This window comes from Triturus cristatus, chromosome 7 (assembly GCF_964204655.1).
Source record: "Triturus cristatus chromosome 7, aTriCri1.1, whole genome shotgun sequence".
NCBI lineage: Eukaryota > Metazoa > Chordata > Amphibia > Caudata > Salamandridae > Triturus > Triturus cristatus.
The window spans coordinates 1,882,770,478-1,882,784,583 of NC_140590.1; the positions used below are offsets into that span (position 1 = coordinate 1,882,770,478).

Below are 14,106 nucleotides of genomic sequence, written 5' to 3' on the forward strand. Positions count from 1 at the left end.
AGAGGGAAAGATTACCAACAAAGCAGAACTTAGTGAACTAGAGACAAGAGATCTGAAAAAGTCAGCTACCAAAAAAGAAAACTATATAATATAATGGGAAAAAATCGAATGCAGGGCTAGCAGGAATGAAACACAAATTAAATCCATTTTGCTTTGCACGAGTGGGTTCGTATCCCCTTCTAGTCGCCATGGAAGGAAGACGGCAGGTAAGGGTGTCAGAGAAACTTTGGGGCATATTTACAAGTTAAATGGCAAAGTGTGTCATTAAACCAAGAAGGCTAACAACACACTCCGTCACTTTAGAAACGCTGGCTGCACCATATTTACAAGAATATGAGGTAGCCCTGCGTTACCCCCTGAGCTGCCGATAAATTTAGCTACCTACCTCCAATGCAGGAACCCTTTACCATAGTGCAAGGGTGTCTGCGTCGCAGGGGAAGGTTGTTTATGTACAGGAATTTGTCCTTTCCTGCACATAAACAATCTTTAAATGGTGTTTTGTAACTTCTAAACGGTGTTTTGTAACTAATCTTTAAATGGTGTTTTGTAACTTTGTAACTTCTGTGCTGCTCAATGTAGTACACATAAAAGTTACAAAACGTCATTTTTAAAAAAAATGATTTCTTATGTGCAGCACATAAACAATCATTGGCACAACGCAGCACACATGGAAATAGCAAATGAGGACAAATTAAACATTTCTCCTCGTTTTACAAGGGTAAGACCAGGATTTCCCTGGTCTTAATTATGGCGCTGTCCCATATTTGCGCCACCCTTGTTATTATGGGGCACCGTCAGAGTCAATAGGTGTTGCAGTGGAATGCCCACAGCAGCACCTATTGCTCTCCCCTTTCAGGCTAAGGATAGTGTGAACGGGTGGCTTAACGCTGCCTGGTAAAGAAGGTGAAGCCTGTATCACCACCACAACATCCTGAAAAGTAACGTTCTGGTGGCGATAGGGGCTTGTAAATATGTTTTTTCATTTCTCACCAGCAACACCAGCCTCCAGGCAGAAACTCTCATCCTGGAACCTAGTACCAACATTCCAATATAGCCCAATATTCTACCCTATGCACACAACTATCATAACAACCTCAACAGTAGGAAAATAATAAATAAATAATGGGACTTATTGGGGTTGGCAGAGCCATCGGCAGCTGCACTGGTGGTCAGCTCCTCCTGACCAGCTTCTCCTAGACCCTCAACAACATCCCTCTTATTGCCCTTGGGTGCTGATGTAAGAAATGAATAATAAAAAAAAAAAAAGATTATTGATTCAATTAATCCCCACAAAATTATAATCACATAATTGTACTTTTCTAAAACACGTCACCTATAGTACTAGTTTTGTGTCTCTCGACTATCGGACTATCGTTGAGTTGCATATACTAGTCCTAAAATCCCTATTTCAAATTTCCTTGACAAAACTACATTTGGAAGTTATGCATTCTAGTGAATGATCTTTGATTCTATTCTCACTTCTCAATCTCATATTTAACCCCCTTGATGGACCTGCTCAGTCTCCCTTTTTTGCAATGCGTTGATGCATAATACACATTGTTAGCTTGGGACTGTACGAGCTGCATTAACAAAGTTAAAGAGAGAACGCTAACTCACTGTCATCACTGCCTCACTATTGTGGCAAGAGGACAGTCTGCAATGGCTTCTTAATTATTCCGCCAAAGCTAGCACCAATGATGAATATGAGTAGGTAGCACTGAGCACCTGCCTAGCAGAAACTAGAAACTGGATCACACAATAATATTCGAACGTATACTAAATGTAACTTCCCTCTGAGTGTGAGCAGCATGCTATTTGTACATTTTTTTTTAGCTTTGTTGAATAGAAACACAACAAATAATTTATACCCACAAGCCCCCAGAATCTCAGAACCTAGCAGGATGAGTGTGAGAAGTTGGCCTGGCATATGCTGGTCACTAGTTATAGTGGCCACCTTGCACCAGTCCAATTCGACTCTTGGTAGATAGGTTTGAAGACAACCTTTTAAAGAAAGCTATCCTAGTGGTAGCTGTGGAGAGCCGCCTTCAGGCTAAGTCTCTGAGGAATGTAAAGCAGCTTGTTTTACCTTATAATCTCTTGAATTACTAAATGAAAAGACACCACACAGGTATATATATCAAATATATATGTATTTATTTCTAAATATACTCTACTAATCTCTTTATGAGATTAGAGCCAGGTAAACATTCAAAAGATCAACAGTTCTCAATAAGTTAAGCACAATTATGGCTGTAGCCCTAGGGGCGTACCAGACCATATACTAAAATAGTGGTATAACAAACTCGACTTGCAATATGAAGAGGCTTAGGGCCTTGGGAATCGCTGGGGCTTCACTGCTGCAGTGGTTACAGGTAAGTAATCAGCCCACAGGAGGCGCGTGCAGTGTCTAAACACACACGCGGGTTTCTCATAGGTTTCAATGCAAAATGTCGCGGTTTGTATTTTACAGTTCTAGGGCACTTCTGAATGGACAACAAGCAAACAACTTACAGGGTAAGTACTTCGATAGCCAATGCACACTTGGGCACCGTGATGCCAGAGTTACCTCACCCAGGGAAGCCGGGTGCACAGGTGTCCTTTGGTGTCGGGTCGCGGTGCTGTTTTCAATGGGAATCGTTGAAGTCTTGCTGCTTGTGTCGTCGGGTGAAGTGTCCGTGGAAATCCAACAATGGATTGGAGTTGCAGGCGACCTAGAAATTGAGGGGACAGAGTTCAGAGTCACTTGCCAGTGACCAGTGGCCTTCAGGATAGATGACCACAACTGTCGAGTCTCTTCACGTTGCTGATGGTGGTTTGTCTCTTCGCCCACGTGGTCCAGGAGGGATCGATGAAGACCAGCAGCTGGAGTTGGAGGGTCCCACGACGTCTGCAGCTGATGGCGGTGTCGGCACTCGGATCGGAGCCAACAAACCTTGGCAACTGCAAGTCTCGTGTAGAATGAAGATCTTGGATGGTTCAGACCAGCAAGGTCCGATGGACTTACCCAGCAAGGGTAAGTGAGGGCAGGCCCAGAGCAACCAGGCGAACCCTTGGAGTAGTTCAGAAAGTCTTTGTGGGGGCTACTAGCCAACGGGCAAGCAACCACGAAGATGCCTTTGCAGGAAAACTTCAGCAACAGCCCACGGTCACTCGGGACAAGGTAGGCTGCTGTTCTTTGGTTCCAGACCTACTAGGGACTTGGACAGTAAGTGGTCCAAAGCACAAGTTTGTAGTTTGTCGTTCAGGGCTTGCACTTGAAATCAGTGCACGGTTCCCTGGTATTGCTGTTCCTCGTCACTCGTGGGGTCCAGATGCCACAGCTTCGCTGGGGACTCAAAATGGCCGACGAGAGGTCAGGAAATCAGCTGCAGGGGACGCAGGGTCTTTGGGCTCCAGCGGGAGCGGTAAAGTTTGCAACCGTTGTTAAGTCCTTTTGGTGCCTGCCAAGCAGGGGAGTCACTCCTTGACTCCAAGGGAGATCCTTCGGTCTTCTAAAGGTAGTAGAAAGTTAAAGGGCCAGGATTCTTCTTCGTAGAGCGTCGTCCAGGTGTAATCTAAGTTGCATTGGCAAGCTTTGGTATCTTATACTGTGAAGATGGGAGGGACTAGCTCTATGGCCACTCCTCTAGGAGGGCCAGGGTAGTGGGTGGTTACACCCACTTCCCTTTGTACAGTTTCGCGCCAGGACAGGGGCAGAGGCCCCTGAACCGGTTTGAGCTGGCATATGCACAGAGGAGCCTACTGCTCCCCCAGTGCAGGACTTCAAAGCACTCTAAGAGTGCACCCACCCAGCTCCAATACACTAAATCCTGTCTGGGAGGTTGTGACACCTCCCTGTGACAGGAAACCCTTTGTTGAGCTCCCTCCACTGCGAGTTTCGGTCAGCAGCAGGAGGGCAGCCCGGTGTCTGTGCTGGTGGCATCCATTTTGTGATGCCAGGGCTCTTGAAAGATTTCTACCGTGTAGCATAGTGTGTACATGTCGTCCCCTCTAGAAGGGTGGGATCATACTCCCACACCAGTTACTGGTGTGGGGGTAGGATTCCAAGTTGTTTGACACCAAATACGACATGTTTTGATGCAGTCATTCCAAAGTTAGCTTTTACCGCGAGGTTATAATGCACTTAAGAGTATATGGTTTAACCGCATCCACAAACAGCAGCAGAGAATAGACTCTGCCAGCTGCAGAGGGGTCCTGCTCAGGCAGAAGCACCCCCTCACATAGTAAACCAAGCACCCTGCCCTTGGGATTGATAGGGCCTACCATAGGGGTGACTGATAGGTTTATATGTGTGTGTGTATGGTGAGATATAGGAACCTATACCTCTGTGAGGAGTGCTAACACTACCTCACACAGGCTGCAGTAGCAGGCCTGTGGTTTCAGATTGAGAGTGCTTCCCAGGGGTGGCATAATACATGCTGCAGACCCTGGTAGGCCTGTGAAGTACCAATGCCCTAGGTACCTAAGGTACCATATACTAGGGGCTCATAAGGTACCACAGTATCCAATCACTGGTGCATCTAATATGCACACCAAATTGTTTAGAGAGATCAGGTAGACTGGGGCCCTGATTAGCAGGGACCCAGCCAGACTATAGCCAGAAACCAGTGTATACATCAGAAAAAAAGTGGGGGCAACACAAGTGCAGATCCTACTCTCCTACATTGAGCAGGTCCCGTTCATGTTCCAGGATATCCGTCCAGCAGTGCGTCAGCTTCTGGGTAGGGAGCCAAACCTGGCTAGTGCACCACATTCACCGGCTCCTCCAGGGGGTATCTGCTGTTGGGCCTGCAGCCTGCTAACAGCATAAAAGGAAGGCGGCGCTGCACAAAAGAACTAGTGCTGCCACCACCTTCTCACCAAAGATCTCCCGGAGCTGCACACCTGCCATGGTGCTGGATGGGTTAGAAAAAGAAGGAAAATCTAAGAAGAAGAAAGTAAGAGGAAGTAATAAAATACAGAAAGTGATAAAAAACATAAAAAAAATCCCCAAAACTTAAAGTACACAAACAGAAAAAGACACACACTAATATCAAAAAATAAAGATGAGGGGTAGATTTGTTTTAAAGGAGGAGGATTAAAGAGATTACAGTGGGATTAAGATTTAGGCGCAGCACCATAACAGAGACTGGAAAAACAAGATGGCTATGCCCATGAGGACCACGTGGTGCCATTTGTGTGTGATTTGGAACGCAAGGACTCACAAGAGAACTGTATGGTACTATTTGTGTGCAAAATCGAAAGCAAGAACGTACCCCGCTTTCCCATTGCAACATGAATGGGTGAGCCGGCAAACTCTGCCCCAAGCAAAACTCTGCATTGAGTGTTTTTGCGACTTCACAGACTTCGGCATACCTCAACTCTGCAAACTCCGCCCGAGCCTAGATTAAGGCAGACTGAGGCTGCCAGACTATGGCCATTTTGGGAGGTACCATGGCACGCCCTCCCAACATGCCTTCTTGCTGCAACAGTGAAGATCAGAGAAAGATAGAGAAGGAGAGTGAGTGGTGTTGGGGGGGCGAGAGTGATGTCATATAAGAAAGGAGCAATGATAGAAGAGGAAATAGGCGAGGTAGAGAAAGAGAGACAGAAAGGTAGAATGGGGTGATTTGGGCTGGATAGAGAGTGACAAAATAAGTAGCAGCTGTAGGCTGAGCAAGGCTAAAATCAAGAGAGACAGAGGAGAAAAAGAGAAAAATTACTTTAACAGGAGACTCTGGAAAGGTGGGTCCCTGGGCAATCGCCATTTGTGCCTTTGGCTTACAATGACTCTGCACTTAGTAACCTGTTTCTAAAGGCCGTACCCTCAGGTGTTACTGTTATCCAGTGCAATTAAACCAGGAGCATTGATGGCTGAGTTTACTACCATGATTTGAGCTTGTGACATGCAAGACCCACCAGAACTCACTGAGCCATCCTTTCCAAGGTTTGATGTTACTCACGCTTTTTTTATTTCATTGTTTATTCTAATTTTCTAGATCTCGTATTCGAGCAGTGATTCCTCATGGCTTACAAGACCTCATTGTTCTTAAGTGTTCAAGTAAGTCTTCTTTTTAAATACTTGTTTAGTAGCTGTAAATATTTGATAAATGTATCTCATCAGTGTTGTGAGGGAGGAATGTGATACTAAAAGAGACAGCACTGATGTGAATGAAATGAATGACTGAGTAGTTGTATTGGACATTTGAGTGAATGCAATGAGTTATTTAGTCAGTTTAAAATGTAATTACATTTTGTCCAGTGGTTTATGGCATGTCTGAATATGTGCTGCTGACAGTGGAAAACAGAAGGCGACTGCTAAGGCTCTAAGACAGAACTGCAGTACCCACATAGCACACACCTTGGCCAGGGATTAACCCCATTACTTCAACATCACTGATACTGCTTCTATGAGCTGCAGATGTCTTCTGGGAGATCTGCACTAGTTGCACAGCTCATCTGGGCTCCATGGATGTTCTTCACTACTGAACCAGTTATATAGTTCCTGTGAGAGTCCAGTCCCTTTGAGTTCCAGAAGTCTAAGCAAGCATTCACTGGCTACACAGCTCAAATGGTCTCCATGGATGGACCTCAGTACTACACCTGATGCAGTGTTCCTGTGTGTGCATGAGATCAGTCCCATGTCTATATCAATGCACAGCTACTGTGAGTGTCAGATCTACCCCAGGGCTCCACTACACACAGCGCATGGGCCAATGTAAAAACCATCTGACAGGGAACTCTGCTGGAGATGTGGGTCTGCCAAGCTAATCTTATTTCCCTTCTAGGATCTTGTCATACAGGAAGCAAACTTTGGAAGAGCCTCATTGAATGTGTTTATTTGTTGTTTAGTCATGAGATTGAAATAGCTTCTTAACAGAACATATTTAATGACTTTTTTCTATCGGATACAGTTAAAAATGGAATGGCTTGCCAGAGCTACAATGGTAGCTAAGTTCTTCCAACTTTAAAGTCAGCAATCTTCCTCAGCTGTTTCCTCCAACAATTGCTTGGTGGAAATGTCCTGTCTTAAGTTGGTTGAGAAGCTTTATTATCGCTCATCAGAAACATGGTGAATGTTTACTAAAATATGGGACCCATATATCAAGACCTCTGACTTGTCTCCTGTTCCTCTGTTTTCATGCAGAACCATTATTGTGAATTATTTTAATATAAAACCAGCCAATTCTTACTGTATGCCTAATTCTTATTCTGTTGCTTATTATCAGTTCTGGAATTGGATAAAAATGGCTTTGGGAACCAATGAATTTTGGGTCAAGCTATGGCAGCAAAAAGGGAATTATACATTTTCTAGGACATTCTAGCGAAACAGGTTTCAATTTTCTGACCACCCCCCTCCATCCTTCCCCTCACTAAGGACGCTGCAGCGCGGGGCTAGTATTGCTGCAGTCCGATTAGTCGAAGCAGCTCTTTCATTTAAAGATATGCAATGGGTGACATTTCCAAGGAAATCTCCAAGCAGATTGTTTTAAAATAACTCATGCACCAGAAAACTGGTCTTATTTGTCGCATGGTATTTTTTTTTCATACCAGCCCAGAGATCTGTGTTTCTGACAATCATAGAAGTGAAAGACTTTGCATGGTAGGGAGTTTACTCCATTTAGGAGCCATGTGATAATGGATCTTCCATCACAGAAAATGGGGTGCTATCTCCTCAGTGCTTAAAAGAGTTTAGGGCGCCTCTTTCTTAGCCATTTTTTTTTGGGTGAAGTTCTGATTAGAGGGTTCAAACATGGCACTCTTGTTTATGAGCTGCTGTGACACTGTGCTAGATTTCACAGTTTGTAATGCCCAAATGTAACTGTGTCATAGCTCCCATCTAAGCTTGTCCTTGTTGCAAATTATTTGAATTTTATTTCAGAAGGTGAAGGGCAGATCACATTATAGTTCTGAGAATGTGCACTCATTTTGCGAGTGTTTATAAGCCAGTGTCAATAACTGTAAATGTGATCTGTATTGTTTCTCTATATGCGTGTCTAATCCTTTCTGCAGCTTCTCTTTGTGAATAATCCTGCTCTTCTTTAAAAAGGGCATATATTATTGTGGATATAAGATTTTTGGTTTTCACTGGATGTGGCTCCAGGAGAAAATCATTAAAATCCATTTCTTCATTCATTGTGGCCTGATTCTCATTCACAGCAGCTGGAATGTGCATGCTATTGCGGGCAATGTGTGCCCACAACATACCTGGATATTTTAAGAGAGTGTATACATTATACTTGGGGTCTGGTTGGTTTGCTAAATGACCAGGAGCTTTGGGAAAAAACCTGTTCATGCATACATTAGCGTCTATAGGCCATATCACAACTCTATTAGAATCAAATACAGTCAAATTATAGGTACCATTCTGAATCATTTCATTCAATTCATTATCAGTCATATTTTCTTATCAGTGCTAACCTGAAAGCTGTGTTGAATTAACTATTGGAATAGACAGTGTTTACAAATCTTTAGTGGAGCCAAATCCAAGGCAGGTGGTCTGCTGGATGGTTCTGTTCAAAGCAATTTCTCTCTGTATTATGCTTGCTTGAAGTAAGGCATCCATACCATTAAATTATAAACATTTGGTACCCCTATATACTTTTCTCATTTATATTATCATTCAAATATTGATAACCGTGGACAGTAAGCAATTCACTGAATTGTGCAGAATATATAAACCTGTGAGTGGTAATCAGACTTTGGCAGAGTTTCTCAGGTTTCTTAGAAAAATAGAAGCTGATGTGTCTGACCTATCATCACTATTGAAGCAGGGGAGTTTCTCCTGAAAATGTTTGGGGGTGTCTGTGTGGATCCCTGCAATGCTACCATTATGTATAATTATATATTTCTCCAGACTACTAGTTCTTTGTATGTAGGGATCAACATAATGAGTGAAACTAATTTAACCTTGATGAGTTTCAGCATTCAAATATGGATCTTCACTGCCTAATGAAGTGTATGAAGGCAAATCAGTAATCAACTGTTTCGCAGCGTCTATGTCCCATGAGTCTAAAAAGGGACCCATAATGATAAAATCATCTAAAGACTTTGAAGTAATCAGGATAGATGACTCCAATATAAGTTTGAGGTAACTTTATTGAAGTTACAAATATAGCTGCAACACCCTTCAGCACACAGACTGATACTGGTTACATTTAGAACTCCAGCTATGATGCAGTTCTTTTACATCATAGCTACATCATAGCATTCTAGATATTACCACAGACACTTTTAAATCATGCAGGATGTGAATTAGTTTTATTGGTCCCACAACCTTATAGTGGACTGTTTCCCAAACTGCCCAGTCCAGCACAGGATATTCAGTGATGTTCCCAGCATGATGATCTTGACGTGCTCTTTGAGAAGAAGAATGCAGTTGCAATTCCTGGACCACAGGAAATGGCACAGTTTTATCTGGAATATAGTTCTCATTTATTTGAAGCAAAATTGTAATCAGCAAGATTTTCCACTTCAAATTGAAAAATACTCCAGTTACAATCCAGAAATAAGACCATGATGCTAAAAATCATCTGTTTCAAAACCAGTCGCAAGCAAGAAGGCATCTGTAATGTTGAGCATCTGTAGAACTGATTGTTTATTTCAAAATCTGCATCAGAATGATTTTCATACAGCACCATGTCTTGTAGTGGCACCATCTCAATCCATCTTGGTTCAGTTGGTGGTTCATAGTAAACTATTGCAGTAGTTTCAACTGTATGGAACGTTTTCATTGCAGAATTATGTTCTTCCAAGAAAGCTGGTAGTTGCTGTAAACGAGGGACACAGCGTTCTTCTCAATCTTTTGAATAGGGCTCAGGATTTCAATGTGGCTGTACTCTTCTAGAGGTAGCTCTTGACGGAGTAGGGAGAAAATGTACAGTTTTACTCCGGAGTCAATGCAGGTCTGCTCAAGAAATTTGACCACATAATGCTTTTTTCTTTTCAAATCTGTTTCTTAAAAGGTTTTTCAATTTTACACCACAGTGTATAAGCATTAAAAAAGATTTGATATATCATGAAGTTGGCTTTAAAAGTTCACACAAGTTTGATATCAGCATCATCCCTATGTACCAAATTGCTTAAAATCATTACTTTATGCGTTCAATTATGCCTTACTGCCAACAGGTAGCTGTGATAATAAACAAGCAGCAGAAAACAGAAAGAAGGGATAATGAAAGAGAAGAAAATTTCAGGAAAGGGAGGGGGTGTGGGGTTCTTCCAATTAAGGGCTCCCAAATTTCCCCTTATAAATTTATATCAAGCTGCAGTTCCAGTAGTCGTTACTAGGTGTCCCTCACGAGTCAAATGCAAAACCATTGAAACCCTTTCATGAAGCTGCAGTTCCACTAGTTGTTACTAGGTGTCCCTCATGAGTCAAATGCAAAAGCATTTGACTTGAGGGACACCTAGCAACAACTAGTTGAACTGCAGCTTGATGTAATAATTTCAATGCTTTTGCATTTGACTCGTGAGGGATACCTAGTAACGACTAGTTGAACTGCAGCTCTTTGTAGAATTATTTTGATATTGGATACTACAATATTCACTGACCACTGCTAATCTCGTCCCATAATGCTTTGCAGGGCCTTTGGTTGGGATTGTATTTTTGCCCATATTTGTGCTTGGGGTGGTCCTAAGAGGATGGGACCACCAAAGAATCATTCAGCATGATAGGCTCTTTGTGTTCAAGGCATCTGCCTGGTCCTCCTCCCCCTAGGTTAGGGGGGGACCCCAAAATCATCACTTCTCCCATTGCCCGATATATTTTATTTTCAAAGTTCACTTTTCTGAATTGGTTATATGCTTTTTAATATGTAAAGTTGCTTTATCAAAGCATTTGTGGGTGCAGTTTAATGGCTGACTCCCCTACGTGGAGGAAGGGAATATTTGCCTGAGTGGAGATCATTGCCCAGGGTTACTATTCACCCTGCTATGTGACTGAGGGCATGTCATCATAATTAGGACTGGGCTGTAAATTCCGTTCCGCTTGCGGAATCTGGGTAATTTCACGTTCCACGGAGAACGTGGAATTGCCCAAAATTCTGCGTTCTGTGGCTTCGCAGAAATTTTTGCTTGTTCGCGTTCTCAAAATGCGTGTTCGCAGGATATTTCGCCCCCAAGCACACAAACAGCGTTCCTGCACAGGAAAAAAGCATCGCGAACAAGCAATTCCGCGTTTTCTCGGAGATTTGTTACTGTTTCGCGTAGCTTTGTGAAGCGCGACTACGCACATTTCGCCCACCCTGATGTCTGCAAAGTTTCCTGACATTATTCATTTGTTTTACAGTTTTACATCTATCCATAGACTGAACAGACCCGTGTCACTGATGCTGTGTACAATTTGAAGTAATTTTCTGTCTTTAAAGATCCATATCTCTGTCCTCTTTCTATTTCGTCTTAATATTTATGCAGCCCTACCATTTTTTTTTGCAGATAGGAGTGAACCTGCGAAGCAAAAGTGCAAGACAGGAATGAAGCATCAGTTGCCCGGTGGTTACTTCCACCAGAACATCTGGTACCCTGTCTCCTGCAGCATGACCTGGTTCAATACTCCGGATGAGATTAATAGCTGTCTAAAAGGGAAATACCTCCACCTTATTGGGGACTCCACTATGTTGCAGTGGTACATTTACCTCACTGGCCTTCTTAAAGGTAAGTCAACATCAGAACATCAACAGCATGTTCCACATTAGAATGTATAATAATGTCATGAGCTGTATGTTCCATGTCAGCCTCTTCCTCAATATCAGGAGCTGTATGCCCCATATTAGCCTTTACTGTGCTACTGTTATATGTACAACACATTTCAGACTGAAATAGACTATCAGCGGTGTAGTGTAGTTCCAATATCCCTGATAGGCTCTGCGCATTGGAATATTATACACTATAGATTTGACATAGGACTGAGGTCAGTATGTCTCTATCGAGTACATTAAACTTAATTACTTGTGTGTGCCAGCTAACTCAGAGGTCACTAGAAACTTCTCGAATAAACAAGAAGAGATTAGTTTCTGACAACCGCATAAACATGACAACTTTGTTTACCTTTGTATCGGAACAATCTCAGAACAGTGGAAACAATAGATAACAGTTTCACTCAGTCAATCATGCATGCTTCATTTCTACAGAGTTGCACAGAAATAGAGAGACAGGCGTTTCAATAAAAAGGGTTTATTGAACAGTCTTATTTCTCAAGCAAGAGATATGAACTGCTACAATCGTAAGACAGGCTGCGAAGTACAATATGTACAGAGTTAGCAGTAAGATAAAATAATACTGCAATAGCATGGTTTGTAGCTATGATATATAGTTATAAAATACATACATAAATAACACAGGCTAAAAATGTGAATACTCATCTGATGCTTCTAAATAATTCTACCCCAGTATACCTAACCTAAGTGTAGTACGAGGTAAGAAGTAGGTATTGTTTTCTAAAGTATACTTAGCTATAGGCGAGTTCTTTCCCAGAAAGCACACATTGTCTTGAGGCCAATCCTTACCTGCATCACCTTCTCCTGGGCACAGTTCTACGGTCGCTGCTTGTGTCCCTCCTGCCGCCGCTACTCAAACGCGGCCGCTGTGTGGAGGCGGACTACGTTTCCTAGCACCCTCAGCGGCGGAACCGGAAGCCGCCTCCCGCAATCTCGCGCCTGGAGGCGATCAAATTCCAGCAGAGCCACCGCCTCGCGGGACCGCGCGCGGGACTGCGCCAGGCTAAGCCCGGGCAAAGGGTGGGCCCTCGGAGGCCCTCAGTGGTCAACAGTGGTCGGGCGGGCCACCCCTCTAAGTTGCCAGTAAGGTGAGCCCCGAAACATTTAATATGGGGAAACGAAATACAAGTTCTACCACACTGGCATCTGAGGGACCTTCTGTGCTCCCGCCTACATTCGAAAGTATACTGGAAAACGCCTTCAATATGGTTACAAACGAAATTGCCAATACTGAGAGTAGAATGTCGATGGACCTTATAAGTCTACACTCAGAGCCCCAGCAAATGAGCTCAAATAATGTTTTGTCGCTTTCCCCTGTGGTCACAGTTATGAAATATAATCCATTGGTTAATCCGTTGGCAATGCTACCTGGGGGTAGCAGTCCTATTATTATTACTGACTCACAGCCTGACCCTGCTGTACATGTTGCTATCTCTCCTTATACCCCGAGCAACAAGATTGTTGGTGAGAAAAGGAAAAGAGGCCCTTCGAAACTAACAGTAAACAAGAGAAAACAACCCCCTCGTAACAAGAGCCAACTGACCCCCCAGAGTTTGTGGACTAGAGGGAAGCAACAACCGCCTGGGGGTGGCAGCGATATTATTGAGTCTCCACAACTCGCTGAGGGGCTCCCAGTCATAACTCTCCTTAAAGAAGGACATAACTCTGCCTGTACACAGACTGAGCCTATAAATGAAAGTGTTATTCATAAAAACCCAAATGGGAATTTTATTGAGACTATAGTTGATACTATTTTTAAACAAATGGAAAGTCAAAGGATCAAACAGTTTAATACTATTTTTAAAAGATTAGATAGATTGGAGAACCTGGTAAAAAAGGAAGATGCAAAAAGGAAAGGGGTGATTAGCCTTGATCTAATGAGGGGAGATCGCCTACTGAAAGATTTGGAAGTTGCCAGCAAGGGCTTTTTGGGTGGCAGGCCTAACACCACCAGTAGTACACCCACATCTAATATTGCACCCAGGGGTGATATTGTAGGGAAAACACAATCTGCCATGACATCGCAGCACACCCCAGCTGTAGCAGCTGGACCGCCTTGTCCCACTAGTGTGGTTGCTGGTACATCAAAGGGCGGATCCACCTTGGCCATCACGAAGCCGGGGGCACCAACTAATATTGGCTCCTATAAGGGCCAAGCTGTTGCTATTAGGCCCATAAAACATCTGGGGCCGGCCCTTCATTTGCCCCCTGATGCTTGCCCATATGTTCTCATCTTGGCGGATGTACCACCGCTTAAGGAGGGACAAGGTGAGTCCTGGGTCCAGCTGAATAACAAGTGTATTGACTGGTTGACTAAACATAAAGGGATAGATCCTAACATCTCGAGTGAAATTTTGTCAGTCCGCCGGGTGAGCTGGATTGGTCCTTTATTTAAGAATATCAATGGAGA

The 14,106-nt window shown here is 43.3% G+C and overlaps 1 protein-coding gene across 1 annotated transcript in view; it reads left to right on the top strand.

Annotated features, from left to right (window-relative positions):
• The window catches only part of LOC146813607 (NXPE family member 1-like), a 334,010-nt gene that overhangs the window by 241,631 nt on the left and 78,273 nt on the right, over positions 1-14,106 (top strand). Inside the window, exons 4-5 of the mRNA XM_085620358.1 lie at positions 5,979-6,040; positions 11,416-11,634. Of these exons, the coding sequence (XP_085476484.1) occupies positions 5,979-6,040; positions 11,416-11,634 (281 nt within the window). The remainder of the gene's footprint in view (positions 1-5,978; positions 6,041-11,415; positions 11,635-14,106) is intronic.